This window comes from Selaginella moellendorffii, unplaced genomic scaffold, assembly GCF_000143415.4.
Source record: "Selaginella moellendorffii unplaced genomic scaffold, v1.0 SELMOscaffold_120, whole genome shotgun sequence".
In the NCBI taxonomy this organism is placed as follows: Eukaryota; Viridiplantae; Streptophyta; class Lycopodiopsida; order Selaginellales; family Selaginellaceae; genus Selaginella; species Selaginella moellendorffii.
The window spans coordinates 390,310-404,227 of NW_003314381.1; the positions used below are offsets into that span (position 1 = coordinate 390,310).

Sequence of the window (13,918 nt, forward strand, 5' to 3'; positions counted from 1 at the left end):
AGAACCTGGTTGGTCGTACGGCTCGATGGGCTTTGAAGCTTCAGATATATGATTTCGATGTTGTTCATCGCCCAGGGAGTTCTATGGCTGATGCTGATGCCCTTTCTCGAGCTCCTCTTCCTTCTCCACTCACTTCTCATGTTTCTGATGAACCTGTTGTTCCAGCATCTGTGGATTTTCTAGATGAGGATTCTGTACCGTCGGCGGTTGCTGTCCTTGACGTTCAGTGTCCACAGGGCGTAGAGCAAGATCTACCTTCTCTGGATGAGGTTCGCGAGGCTCAAAAGATTGAGCCGTGGATTCGAAGGCTTCGAGATGGGTTTGAGAATCCTGCATCACTTGCTGATGACTTGCCTTTTTGGCATTTACATTCTCAATATCGCCTTGAAGATGGCCTTCTTTATTTTGTGGGGACGGATCCTGATGCTCATTTACGGCTGGTGGTGCCTTCGGTGTTTATTCCGCGGTTTCTCCATGCCTACCATGATTCTCCTATTCTAGGTGGGCATATGGGACACCGTCGTGTCACCGAGAAGTTGCGCAGATCTTTCTATTGGCCAGAGATGCGACGTGATATTATCCGGTATGTGTGTAGCTGCGTTTGGTGCCAAGCTCGTAATACTCCCCCTTGTGCTGCGGAAGGACGGTTGGAGTCAATTGCAGTTTCTCGTCCGTTTGAGTTGGTGGCGTTTGATCTTATGGGACCTTTTCCGCGATCGACTGCTGGCAATGAGTATGTTATTATTGCTTCTGACTACTTGACTCGTTGGGTGGAAGTTGGTGCTCTTGCTAGTGCCTCTGCAACTGCTGTTGGATACTTCCTCCTCAATCGAGTGGTGTTCCAGCATTCTTGTCCAGAACGGATTCTTTCGGATAATGGTCCTGCATTTATGGCTGAGGTATTTCATGTTTTGACATCTCGGTTGGGGATACGCCACACTTTTACGAGTGCTTATCATCCACAATCAGACGGTCTGGTGGAACGGCTCGTTCGGACATTCAAAGGGATGATTGCGAAGTATGTGAACTTTCAACATTCGGATTGGGATGGTTATTTGCCGTCTCTTCGGTATGCTTATGTCACAGGGGTGCAGAGTTCTGTTGGTGCTTCACCATATAAACTTCTATATGGTCATGATCCAATATTACCAACAGAGCTAGGTTTACCTTCGCGATTGCCACGAGCTCCTGATGCTAGGTCATGGGATCAATATTTGACAAGCATTCTTCCACTTGTCCGAGCAGAGTCTGCTGAACACTTAGGCCGCGTACAAGTGGGACAACAACGGCGCTACAATTCCCATCATCGTCCACCAGCGGAGTACAAAGTGGATGATTTGGTGTTAGTCTGTTTTCCCCATCTTACGGTACGTGGTTTATCTAAGGGGCTCCTTGCGCAGTGGAAAGGACCATATCGGGTGTTGCGGCAAGTTGGACCACAAGTTTATGAGGTTCGGCATGACGTTCAGCAGGCTGATCCTCCAGAGATTGTGCATGTGCAGCGGTTAAAACGCTTCATACAGAGGGATCAGGAGCAGTTAATACCGTCTACAGATCCACCAATGCCTCCTCCTGACGTTCCTCCAGATCCCGGCCCATCTACAAGAGAACCCTGACGGCCTTCCATTATTCCGAAAGGAGGGGATGATGTGAGGGCCAAGTGTACGGCTACGATGCCGTATACTAATATTAGCGTAGTGGATTTTGGTAGCCGTCGAATTGGTTTCAATCCGGACCACTCGCTCCTGTATATAAGCTAGGGTTTTTGGGTTAATTGATATGCACATTTCTGTATTCCCTTTCCATATTCCATGCACTCACAATATAATTATTTTTATAAAGTCTAGAAAAATATATAAATAATTAAATTCTTTATAATAATTGTTTTATTAATGATAGCATAAGGTATTTTCTATATTTTCTTTTTCAAAGTTAAATTTTTATCTAAAAATCTATTATGTAGTTTTTATTTTCAAAATGCCTTAAAAAAAATTTTATTTTTATTATATACTAAAAAACATATTTTAAACTAATATCAAATACCTAAGTTGGATTTTAGGGCTCTTGGGGAAGGGGCAGAAATGCGGCCCAAGAGGTATGGCGACATGGTCCGGCGGCTGGGCAAGGCGGGCAGCGAGGTGAAGGTGCGCTCCTTCATGGAGCCGTCGCGCGTGGAGCCCGGCATCGGGGTAAACATCTGGCAGGTGCTCAAGGCGCGCATGTACAAGCTCGCCCACGCCGACGTCCACGGCGATCCCACATTCCAGATGCCCCTCAGCGACGCCAAGTCCCACCTCATGGCGCAGAACTACCTCCTCCACCACTACGCCGTCCGCAACAACCTCGACCTCTCCGTGGTCAAGGACGTGCTCCTCCCGCCGCCGGAGCTCCTCAACGCGCAGCCCCCGCCGCCCGTCAAGGACGACCTCTACAAGGGCCTGCCCGTCTTTGACGGCCCCGTGCCCGTCGTGTGCCCGCGCCCCGACCACGGCAAGGAGCTCAAGGTGACCGTCTACGACCAGCTCGACGTCAAGCAGATGGTCGGGGTGGCCATGCCCATGGCGTACATTCCCATCGGGGTGTTGATCCATGGGATTGAGATGCGTCCTGGGCAGGGCGCCAAGCTCGTCCGGGCCAAGGGGACGTTCGCCAAGATCACCAAGAAGCGGACGGACAAGCCGCGGGTGGCGGTGAGGATGCCGTCCGGGAAGGAGAAGATCTTCGACTCGCGGTGCCGGGCGGTGATCGGGCCGCTCACCAATCCGAATATCGTCAAGCCCAAGATGTACAAGGCGGGGCAGAACCGGTGGAAGGGTGTCCGGCCGCATGTCCGAGGGATTGCCAAGAACCCCGTGGATCATCCCCATGGCGGGCGGACCAACGGGGGACGGCCCTCGGTGACGCCGTGGGGGAAGCCTTGCAAGTGTGGGTATAAGACGGTGAGAAAGAGGAAGCCCGGGCTCAAATATTGAGCATGGTTGTTACTTTGATCGATCGAACTTTGCTGGAGAGGTACCGCTTTTAGGATCAATGACCAAATCAAGTTCGTTGGCGACTTTAATGACCAAGTTCTTCCAAGTTCGTGCGGCGACTTGTAACCAAGTTCTCGAAGTTCCAGAATAACAAGTCCAGGCTCGAAGTTCATGTGTTTGGGGAAAGGAACTGAGGACGTTTTCCAATGGAGTTTCGCAAAATACTGACGAGCTTTTCGAGAGAAGGAGTGGATGCAAGTTTTCCAAAGGGGACAGGATCAAAGGTGAGCTCCCTTGAGCAAGATTAAATGTGGACCCAAGGTTAGCAAATTTTATAATTTTATAAAAGTTCCATTAAGTTTTATCTTGTTTGTTATAAGTTATTTAGTAACATAACTAAACTATTTCCACTATACGAAACTATTTATGATTTATGTAAATATAATATTATGATTTAACTCAACATACCTTTAAATAAATTACTTTTATTATACTTACTATTTGTGTCTACTTTGCTCATATGACAATAACTTAAGATATTAAATAAATTAGTAATTTTATAATTTTAAGATATATCATAAAATAGTAACAAACTATTGACTTAATTGTAATAATGTGTAATGATAATTGAATCATTTTTCTAAGCTCAAAAGAAATAAATTAATTTAGAGTACTTTTGAATTATAAAGTTAAAATGGTTTTTTGAAATCTTTTATTTATTTTTTAGTCTTTTGTAACTAACTCTTTACCCATCTCCTCATCATTAATGTGTAAATATTTCAGATTGTTGTCCTTGTCAAAATCAATTTTATTATTAAAATGGAAGCATTTAAAGTTATCACTGACTTTTCTTTTAATTGAACTCCTTAAACAATAGAATAACTTTATTTTTTTAAGACATTTTTATCTCAAAAGTTTATTGTTTACTAATCCCAAGAACTTTATTTGTAGAATTTGAAACACTATAAAGTTCTTTCAATATTTATTCAAATCTAAATCAAAATAAGTTAGTCTTCAAACTTAAAGAAAAAGATACTTTACTTTTTTATCATTTTAAATGAATAATCTTTTTCTATATAGAATAAAATAAAGTATTTTATTTTTCCTGGAATATTTATTACCATTATAAATTATCCAACAAAATAAACTACAAGATAATAGTAAAAAGCATAATAATGTTTATGTATACAACATATACTCTCAATACTCTCGTCAATGTGGGTAGTATTGTTCTTTCTTTTATATATGTTATAATTCATTTTGCTCCTAAATATTAATATTCCTCTCAATTAAACTACCCCTTAATCTAAAGTAATTGGTAGAAAACGAAAGAACATAAAATTAAGGATTAAAAAAAGGATATATGTGAATTATGAATAGAAGTTTAAATATTCCTCTCCTTTCTACGATTTACAATTTGTTATCAGAGAAGAAAATTCTTTTCTATCCATTCTTTGTCTTGATTTTTATTTGTTGTCTATCTCCTAATAAAGCCCTAAAGATCCAAGGTGTCAATATGTTTCTTCCAGAATTCTCAATGGATTGGTAATGGGAGTGAAAGAAGATGAGGAGCTTAAAGGCATTATGGTTGCAAAGAAAGCACCTTCAAGAAAAGTTTTTTAAAGTATGATAAGAAAATCATTACAATAGTGGTAGATTAAATATAAATTTAGGATCCATTTTCTTCTGGAATTGGAAAAGACATTTATATAGCTAAAAATATTATGCAAAGATCCTTCATCTAGATCACCTATATTCTCACTATGCCCTAAAATCAAGCCATCAATCCTTTATTTATACATTATTCATTCATATATAAAAGTAGAAGTTTAGAAGAATTTTACTTTAAAAGTAGCAGCTAAGGATCATGGTTATAACTTGAGTTTATTTTCTTGCTTTTGATTATTTTATTTATCCTTTTTTCTTTTATTTCATTTTTCTCTAGTCTATTCATTTTGTCATGACAACAGAGCAAGATAAAGGGATGCCATTGTTACTACTCATGACACTACTTTTCATTGGTTTATGCACAAAGAAAATGGGGTGTGATTTAAAGCTTGATTTCACTCCCATAACAAGTTTTTGGAAGAAGTAACTATCTAAAGCATAGGTAACATCTAGGCAAAAACTTGTTTTGAGCTGCACTTAGTTAAAATGGGGTTTTCAAAATTCAATACGATATTTTAACATATGAAAGTAGATTAACTCTATGATTTTCATGCCAGAAGTGCTGCTAAAGTTTGGCAATCTCTCACATAAAGACAAACTAGCTAGCTCAATTTAACAAAGTCACAAAGTTTGTGAATTGTCACATGCTTCCTAATAAGGGTGTTCAAAAGTCTATCAATCATGTCTTGAATCATGGAAGTCATTTGATCCAAATTGGAGCAAGGGATATGCTTATATCCACTCTTCAGAAAGTGGCAAATCTTTTGCTTATAGGCTTGTTTGTGTTTTGGAAAGGAGCTCACAAATTGGTGCTAAAGTATGTGACTTTTGTGATATTAGCTGATTGTCAACCTCACTCCTAAATATCAATACACACAATAGAACCTATTATCTTAGGAGAATTGTCCAAATACAGATCAAGTCAAGAAAAATTATTCAAACTACTAACAAAGGGGAAATACTTTTGCAGAAGCTAGTGCTGATGCTAGTAGTCCAAATTTAGATGTCAAAGGTAATGTATACAAAAGTGCTGACAATAATGCTTGTGGTTTTAAACCACAATAGAACAAACATAATGGTTCAAGGCTCTCAATAGAACCAATTCATCTGTTTACCTTTATAATTAGCTTCCAACTTGTGTTGTTAATGGAGTCGTGCTAGAGGATTGCTGGTTCACATGTCTGAGTTTTTGGTTGCCTCAGTTATACTCATATATCAATTGAAGTTCATCAACATAAGCTTCAAAATAAAGCACAATAAGTATTGCATATTATTAATATAAAAGTATTATCTCTCAAAAAATTAAAATTTTGATAAGTTAAAATTTATATAACATTTATATGGGTTGCTATGCAAAATGAATAAATATGCACATCATAACATCAAATTTATCTAAGTCAAAATAGATTCCAAACAACACAAATCACTAAGACTACCAAGGATTTTTTATCATATTTCTCATCCAACTCATATTCATGAGTTTATGGATATTTATAAGCAACTTAAACAAGATATACATCCTTCATTCAACATATCTATCCAAATTAAATTAAAGAATTTGATTATGATCAATCATTTCTACATAGTACTTTAGATTCTGTCTCAGATTCAGATACTACCAAAGAACACTACTATTGAAGTCCTAAAACCACCAAAGAATCTTAGGTGACAGCCTTCTCAAAAGTTTGACATCTATTACTTATATTATGTGGTTGTAAACTTTGCAATGGTATCACACTTATTTGGGAGTGTGTTCTATAGATTAGAATTTTCTTAGATCTTTGGTGATATAAATGTATAAAGCTGGTTTTGTGATGAAAGAATACCCTCAAAAATAAGGCATTGATTATACAGAGTACAGAGATATACTACAATACACCGAGACATGGGAGAGCAAGATGTTTTAGAGCTGTTCAAGCTTTTGTTCAAAGAAATGCTGAACAAAATGCTAGCAAGTATTAATAAAAGTTTTCAAAAGTTTAAATTTAAGCCAAAAAGGTTTTAAGCTATGTTGGCCAAGAGTTTTATAGGCAAAAAACTCAAAAGAAGCCATCCAACACCCAGATTTCTAGCACCTCATCGTGCTCAACATTCCTTGTGCCCATTCCCAGTGTGTTGCTATCTGCTATCAACATTATATAAAAGACACATACTTGAAGCAACATGTAAAACACCAAAAACTGCAAAGTTTACTTACCAGTAGAGACACATAATCATGATCCTTAGTGTGCCTAAGTGGCTTCTTACACCATTTTGTTTTGTATAAAAGAATTCATGGCTGGGACGGTCTCTTAGCTGACCCAGAGGTGTTTGCACAAAATCAGAAGCTCAAAGTCATCCACTACTAGTAAAATGAATGCTTTCAATTATGCTCACCTTGCCATGGAAATATGGCTACCACCATGAGAGCCAACTTCTCGCATGTTAAAACCAGGTACAAAACCTAAAAATTGAATTGATTTTGCATCCTTTGCAAGAACCAAGAAATCTTACCTATTCCTAGCTGAGCAGAAAGTTCTTATATAGTGTCTGAGAGATGCAAGCATGCTCTCCAGTTCTATAACCCCCAGGTGAAGCAGATGCCTTTAGGCTGCGCCCAAGAATACGCTAGTAGTGAATGGTGAATGGTGATGGATTTTTCAGTCGTTTTTGGATTGATTATATGCTGTGGTTCACAGGTAAATTTAGTGCTAAGTGTGATACATTAATTTGCATCTCTTCCTAGAGCTGGATGAAATTCTGGAAACATGATAAATTACCCCAATTTGTGGTTAGAACAAATTCCATGACCACTACCCAGCCATGTCCAAACACCAGTATTCACAAGAAGCGTCAACCATCCAGCAATGAAAGTCACCACGGTTGTAAACTCTAAACCTAAGGGCTTAGAGAAAAATCTGAAATTCAATCCCCTTGGGATTGCTTGCTAATGTAAATATACATCATATCAAGTTGTATGAAAGAGCCCTTTTGCACTAAAAACCAACAAGCATTTTGTTCATCACTGGATTTGTAATACCTAATTTAGCAGATGTTGCAAAATTCCATAGTACTTTTTTTCTAGTCTTCAAATTCCCTAACCCAACTGGTGTGTGCCTCTTGGCACAGAATCTATATGCCAGGGAGTCATAAGGAGAATTTGGATCCTGGCAGCCCATGGGCACAGATTGGACACAATTATTGATTGCGCACTGAGAATCAAGGGAGGATTAGGTTCCATTGTGAATTGCCTTTTGTTGCATTTCTCTCCTTTTTCACACCAGTTAGCCAAGTTATGCCAACCTCTGATTGGCCAGTGCTAACATCCATAAAAAATTTACAAAACGCTGTGGGAGTCTATAAACCAAAACAAAATTGTTTTAGAAAACCATAAATAAGAATATCTTTAGAATATTCTCAACCTGTGCAAGCCAACAATATTGTATCCAGCTCGAATTGGCAGCTTTTTGGTTGAGTGAATATATCTTGTGACCCTTGTCAGCTATTTGTTGTGATTGGACCAGCTCTTTTTCTGGACAGTGCTAGAGAATCCTGGAGCTTGATCTACAGTGTAACTTTTTACGTGCTTTGCTGAGATGAATGGGATGACAGGCACACGACAGCGGTAAAAAAAAACAAACACCAAACTTGGATGCGATCTGATTGATCTCTTCTGACCTGATTGATCAGATCTCCTCCTTCTGGAAGCGCAGCCTTCCACACAAATCACTTGTTTTAAGAAAGAATAGAAATTTTCACGAACCTCGAGGAGAATATTAATGTAACCGACCGACCCATTCAACGAAACTATGTACAGATTGGAGAGATCGTTTGGCTTTCGGTAAACGGTAAAGCAGAGGCTTCGATCGATCCAGCTTTGCCGTGAAGAGATTCACCAAATTCCAGCGATCGATCGATCGATCACACCAGCGTGAACGAGACCCTTCCCTGGAATCCCATCCCCACTTATTTCCCCGCGAGCTACCAGTCACGGGCTGGCGAAGCTCGAGTGCCCAGATCCAAATTCTCTCCAGAAATGCTGGCCAAAGCCTTGAATGGAAGGCGGTGGAGGCAGCGGCGAAGAACTAGGCGATAGATGTGGCGGCGATGATGGCATGCTTGCGGCGGCTGGAATTCTCGAAGTGGAGCTCTCCGACTCCCCTCTCAACACAAGCTTGCGCTGAGGAGAGCATCGATTCTTGGCCTTCTTCTTCTTTCCCTTCCAGGACCTAGAGATCTTGGCGGCGATGGTGGAGGGGACCTTGACGACGAGCAGCGCAACGACGTGAAAGAGCGTGAGAGGGCAGCAGCACAGCGCTGTGCAATCCGCGGCGCATCCAGCGACGCATCGGCCCACATTACTGTGCTCGGCATCATCCCCATCGATTTCCCCCAAAATATCCTTCTTGCTCTTCCTGTTCGTCGCGTTCTTCCCCCTCCTCCTCTCGCCGCAATCCCTCTCACCTTCGAACGACCAGGAGGAGCTGACGACGGAGCCGCGGCGGCGCAGATCGGCCGTGTCGAGATCATCCGCCGAGGACGATCCGTGCGACGATCTGGCGCTGAGGCTGATGCTGCTACCCTCCGATTCTGTGGATTCCTGGATCAGCTTCTCCAGCGACGACGACGATGCCGAATCCGAGAAGAGAGTCCTCCGCCTGTGCTCCGCCGCCGCGGCCATGACGGGAGCTTCGATCTCGCCACGCTAAAAACAAAGAAGAGAATATACCGAAAATACGAGTGTCATCTAGGAAATTAATAGACGCCCTCTGGAGATGCCGGGTATCGATCCCGGTACCTCTCGCATGCTAAGCGAGCGCTCTACCATCTGAGCTACGTCCCCTTAACATAAAACCTTGTTAATGCGAAAGATTCTAGAAGATACCGGAAGAAACCTGAAGATTCCGAAAGAAATCTATTTAGGGCTCTGTTACTAGGTCTGGTGCTATGGCGGATCGAGGGAAGAGCGAGGAGGAAGACGCTGTGCCGGTGAATGCGATGAAGGTATCTGGGCAGCCGGATTGGCCGGGTCTCCTCAAGTGGAGCTTGTCGCGCAGCGATCCCGGCAACCAGTCGCAAGATCCGAAGAAGGAGCTCAGGTATGGCAGCGATGAAATTTGCTCTTCCTACTGCTGTCTGGATGTTCTTAATTTTCTGGCTATTGCAGTGAGGAGGATAGGAAATGGTTCATGGAAGCGATGCAAGCAAACAGTGTGGATATTGTGAAACGTATGAAGGAGATAAGTCTCGTCTTGCAAACTCCTCGCCAGGTTTTAGAGGAGCAAGGAGTCTCGTCTCAAGACATTGAAGGTTAGTTCTTTGCCTTCTCGGATTTTCTACGCACGAAAAACTTATCGCTTTTTTCTCTTTGATTTTGAAGGTGTGCTCGAGGAGCTTCAGGATCACGTAGAATCTATCGACATGGCAAACGGTAAGCAGTTTTCCACGACCATTTGATTTTGTACCAAGAGTTGAATTGAATAGACCTGAAGGCCGTGGGAGGATTAAATCCTCTGATCGGGCTTCTGCAAGACCAGTACGCTCCGATTCGTGCAAGAGCTGCCGAGGTTCTGAGCACGGTGGTGCAAAACAATCCAAAGAGCCAGAACGACGTGATGGAGCACAAAGGGATGGAGGCGTTGCTCAACACCTTCAGCTCCGATCCTGACGTAAATGTGCGTGCCAAAGCACTGGGAGCGATTTCTTGTGAGTTTTTTGTTTGTCTAAGTTTGAACCGGAGCTCATATTGCGGGGTTTATGCAGCTCTAATTCGAAATAACAAACTTGGTACCAACGCGTTTCGTCTGGCAAACGGATTTGGCCAGCTCAAGGAAGCTCTGTCGTCGGATCATTCCCGGTTGCAAAGGTAAAACTTTTTAGCTGATATACATTCTCACGTCACTAATGCGTGTTGTTTCAGGAAAGCATTGCAAGTCATGCACTACTTGCTTCAAGACAATCCCAAAGACAACGTCACGGCAGCAGAGCTGGGTTTTCCACCCCTCTTGACGAAGCTAGCACGCAGCAACGACGCGGATATCAGAGAGGAGGCCTTGCAAGCCATGGTGGACGTGTCTCACAACGACAAAGCGTCGTCACTGTCGTGGGGAAGCGACCACAAGGGCTTGAAGGATTTCCTCAATGAGCGTATGAGCAGCCTGCAGGACATGAAACCGGAGGATCTGGCCCCGATGAGAGACGAAGGCGTCTTGCTGGACACGCTTTGGAGAGATTGCTTTGGCCAGCCGTCCGTCTTGAGGCAGAAAGGACTTCTATCTCTTCCAGGCGATGACGAGCCGCCGCCAGACGTTGCAGGGGCGATGTTCCAGCCGAGCTTACGAAACCTCGCCGCTCAGCAATCCGAGGAGAAAAAAGAGCCGGAGCCACCTCTACTGCTCAAGCTCTAGTCTTTCTCCTCCGTACAGGTATGAGTTTGAATGACTGGGTTATTGTTTCTGAAAGTCTTGATAAACATCAGGTGCTGGGAGATAGAAAAGCAACTTTTCTCCCGACACGACTTTTGGAGCGGTCGTCTGCATGGAATGGTTCAGGTCGACTGGAGCCTAGAGTCTCATGATCATAAACTAAGGTACATTCGAGTCAGACGACTTTTCTTTTGCTGTAGTCTTCCGCTTTTTTCAATGAACAGAGGTCTAGAAGCAGGCCAAGTATTTGTTTGACGGCGAGAAAAACGCGATGTCGTTGACAAACTCAAAAGAGGCATTGTCAGGAAAAAAAATATCCCCGTCAAGTGAGCATCGAAAAAAGTCAAAGCATAGCCTCGACAAAGAGTTGAACCTGGCGAGTTCCTTTCACACGTAGTCAAACGCAGTAATATGGTGGGATGTATAATAACTCATGTTAACTAGTTGAGAAACCATGGAAATGGCTTTGTACGGATGGGCGTGTGAGAGACGAGGACACCGGTTCGGCATGGACTAGCGAAGTTTTGAAGCAGATGGAAGTCTTAGCGGATTGTCAGCAGAGTAAGTGTCGTGTAAGTCTGAGTTCATGGCCAGCGATATTGGCAGCAACCTCTTTCTCAACGAGCCATTTGACAACGAAGAGTTCACTTCCTGGCTATCCGTAGCTATAACTCCAAAGAACTAGGCATCAACGATCTCATATTCTACACTGGTCGAGTTTGTTCGCTATGGAAAGGTAATGTATATTACAGACATGACACCGTTTTTTTTATGATTTTGTTGAGCGTGTGAGGTTCACGCTGTTGAGAAGGTTCTGGACTGCTCCCTCCTGACACGAGCAACAAGACTTTTCTGGAGAATCGCCCACGGATCTTGATGGCCGAAAAGCGGAGCCAAGCTGGCCGTGAGAAAGACATACAGGAGTCAATTGATGAGAACTTCTAGAGATGGAGTCGGGTTGTCAGTTGAACTCGCCTCTCAACGCTTGGCTGGCGGAAGGCCTTGTTCGAGAGTACATTCGTCTGAAGACAGTTCCTGACTTGGAAATTTGATACTTTCAACCAGAAAGGCTTGGAAGGGGTAGCATCGGAGTTATCAGTTGGCCGAGTCACTGCAATTAGTGTTGAATCCCTTGGCTTCCACCCCGTGCTGATGAGTCTTTCAGGTTGGAATGTGAAGAAAGTCATGGATTCATACAAAAGAATGGTCCCGTCCATCCTGTACCACAAGGAGTCGAAACTTCACGTAACATCTGACATAGAAGAACATTGATAATTGTCTAGCCTTCATTGATACACTCGTTACTCGGAAGCCTTCCCAATTGTACTGGTAAGAAAAATAATAACAAAATTTATTATTAAATTTTAAATCTTCTCATATTATAGTTGCCATCGAACGAAACTGTTCCAAACTCCATGCGCACTGAGACAACGAGTTGCAAGGAAGCAAGTGAACAAAGACAAGCTTATAGAGAAGATAATTTCTAGCAATCTGATGGATTATCCAGTAATGCATCAGACAAAAGACTCAGGAATAACAGATGTGTCAATGAAGGCTAAACACTCAGGTTGATGTTCCTTGCAATCAGATAGTTGCAGGATATGCCATTGAAGCAAGTTCAGCCAGTCGAGCCACCTGGGATGTGATTGATGAGACCCGGCCTTGCCTTTACGTTGTCACCAACACTGAAGGAGCCAACCTGGGAAATGAATATATGACATTGAAGACATTTGCAGACGTTGACAACTCCTTGTGGTACAGGATGAATGGGACCATTTCTTCATCGTCACTCCCTTCCACAAGTTCTATGAATCCATGACTTCTTCACATTCCAACTTAAAACGCTTATCTGGATGTCAAGGGATTTCTTGTTGGCAGTCATAATGATGATCACCACTACTTGCAATGACGAAGCACACTCCCTTTCTCAAAAGGTCAATTGACACCTCCTCCAATGCTACACATTCCAAGCCTTGTAAATTTAGAAAGTATCAAATCTCCATGTAAGGCATATTCAGGAGCTTTGTCTCTTCCACTTTTTTGATATAGCCCGTCAGTTTGCTTTGTTTTTTCTTGTCTTTGCATGGTATTAGAGATAGGTTAGTTCTCACTTATTGCCCACCTTGTCCTTGGAAGTGTTTGATGGAAAGGATTTCCAGTCATGGAAAGTCTTGAAAAAGGATCTTTGGGGAGTGATCTAGAGCGATCTCAAGCCAGGAGACGATGATGCAAATCAGAAAAAGGAGTGAGAGGTGAAGAATAGCAAGGTGTTGGGGGTTCTAGGACAAGGTACTGAAGCTATTTGGATATCAACAGAATGGCGAAAGAGAATTGAGATGCTGTATGCTTGATCCTTGGCACGACCAGGAAAGCAAGATTGCTGGATCTCAAACTCCAGCTCAACAGCTGTAAGTAGAGCGAGGCAGAATCAGTGAGTCATTTTGCCAGTGCGCTTGTGGATAGATCGATGCAATCCAGATGAAGGAGTTTGATGATGATGAGATGCTCACAACCTTTTTCCAGGGATTGAATGGATCGATGCAGCTGGCAATGTCACATCAAGTTCCAGCAACACTTTTATAGAAGTCATAGTATATCTCACTGCGTTGGAGGGCTTTCTCAAGTCTAGGCAAGCAAGCTCAAAGGAGAAAGAGTTAGCACTCTTTGCTTGGAAGGGGAAACAATCAATTATAGTGTGGGACAGATTAGGACCAAGACATGACTAAGGCGAGAGCAGTAAGAAGTTCAAGAAGAAGAAAAAGAACAATCTATGCAACATTTGCAAAGCCAGGACATGCACAGATGAGGAAGCCAAGAGAGCAAAGGAGGCAAGAAAAGCCGAGGTATAGAGAGTGGCCGGTAGGAGAAAGTCTG

The 13,918-nt window shown here is 42.6% G+C and overlaps 3 protein-coding genes and 1 non-coding gene across 5 annotated transcripts; 2 read left to right on the forward strand and 2 right to left on the reverse strand.

Annotated features, from left to right (window-relative positions):
- Nucleotides 1–2,081: 2,081 nt before the first annotated feature.
- Nucleotides 2,082–2,972, forward strand: LOC9639614 (60S ribosomal protein L2, mitochondrial). Its single transcript, XM_002991454.2, has one exon. It carries the CDS (start codon nt 2,082–2,084, stop codon nt 2,970–2,972), a length of 891 nt encoding a protein of 296 aa, XP_002991500.2.
- Nucleotides 2,973–7,981: 5,009 nt separating this feature from the next.
- LOC9639615 lies at nt 7,982–9,320 on the reverse strand. The gene is made up of 2 exons (XM_024665293.1): nt 8,383–9,320; nt 7,982–8,333 (listed from the first exon to the last, which is right to left on the reverse strand). Exon 1 carries the CDS (start codon nt 9,298–9,300, stop codon nt 8,608–8,610), a length of 693 nt encoding a protein of 230 aa, XP_024521061.1. The 5' UTR covers nt 9,301–9,320; the 3' UTR covers nt 7,982–8,333; nt 8,383–8,607.
- Nucleotides 9,321–9,389: 69 nt separating this feature from the next.
- TRNAA-AGC lies at nt 9,390–9,462 on the reverse strand. The gene has a single exon. It is a non-coding gene; the product is annotated as a tRNA-Ala (tRNA).
- Nucleotides 9,463–9,542: 80 nt separating this feature from the next.
- Nucleotides 9,543–11,505, forward strand: LOC9639651 (hsp70 nucleotide exchange factor FES1). 2 transcript variants are annotated; one of them, XR_002991091.1, is made up of 8 exons: nt 9,543–9,718; nt 9,787–9,929; nt 10,000–10,050; nt 10,104–10,325; nt 10,383–10,485; nt 10,540–11,044; nt 11,098–11,208; nt 11,269–11,505. XR_002991091.1 is itself a non-coding variant. In XM_002991455.2 (7 exons), exons 1-6 carry the CDS (start codon nt 9,567–9,569, stop codon nt 11,024–11,026), a joined length of 1,158 nt encoding a protein of 385 aa, XP_002991501.2. In that variant the 5' UTR covers nt 9,543–9,566; the 3' UTR covers nt 11,027–11,044; nt 11,098–11,505. The 2 variants fall into 2 exon arrangements, 1 of the variants encoding a protein (XP_002991501.2); XM_002991455.2 differs by having other exon boundaries at nt 11,098–11,505.
- Nucleotides 11,506–13,918: the final 2,413 nt, after the last annotated feature.

Excerpts from the sequence above, each read along its gene's own strand:
- LOC9639615 (XM_024665293.1), bottom strand. The coding sequence starts at position 9,300 with ATGGCCGCGGCGGCGGAGCACAGGCGGAGGACTCTCTTCTCGGATTCG.
- LOC9639614 (XM_002991454.2), top strand. The coding sequence starts at position 2,082 with ATGCGGCCCAAGAGGTATGGCGACATGGTCCGGCGGCTGGGCAAGGCG.
- LOC9639651 (XM_002991455.2), top strand. The coding sequence starts at position 9,567 with ATGGCGGATCGAGGGAAGAGCGAGGAGGAAGACGCTGTGCCGGTGAAT. Across the intron at positions 9,719-9,786 it reads GATCCGAAGAAGGAGCTCAG|TGAGGAGGATAGGAAATGGT; the intron begins GTATGGCAGCGA and ends TGGCTATTGCAG. Across the intron at positions 10,326-10,382 it reads AGCACTGGGAGCGATTTCTT|CTCTAATTCGAAATAACAAA; the intron begins GTGAGTTTTTTG and ends GGGTTTATGCAG.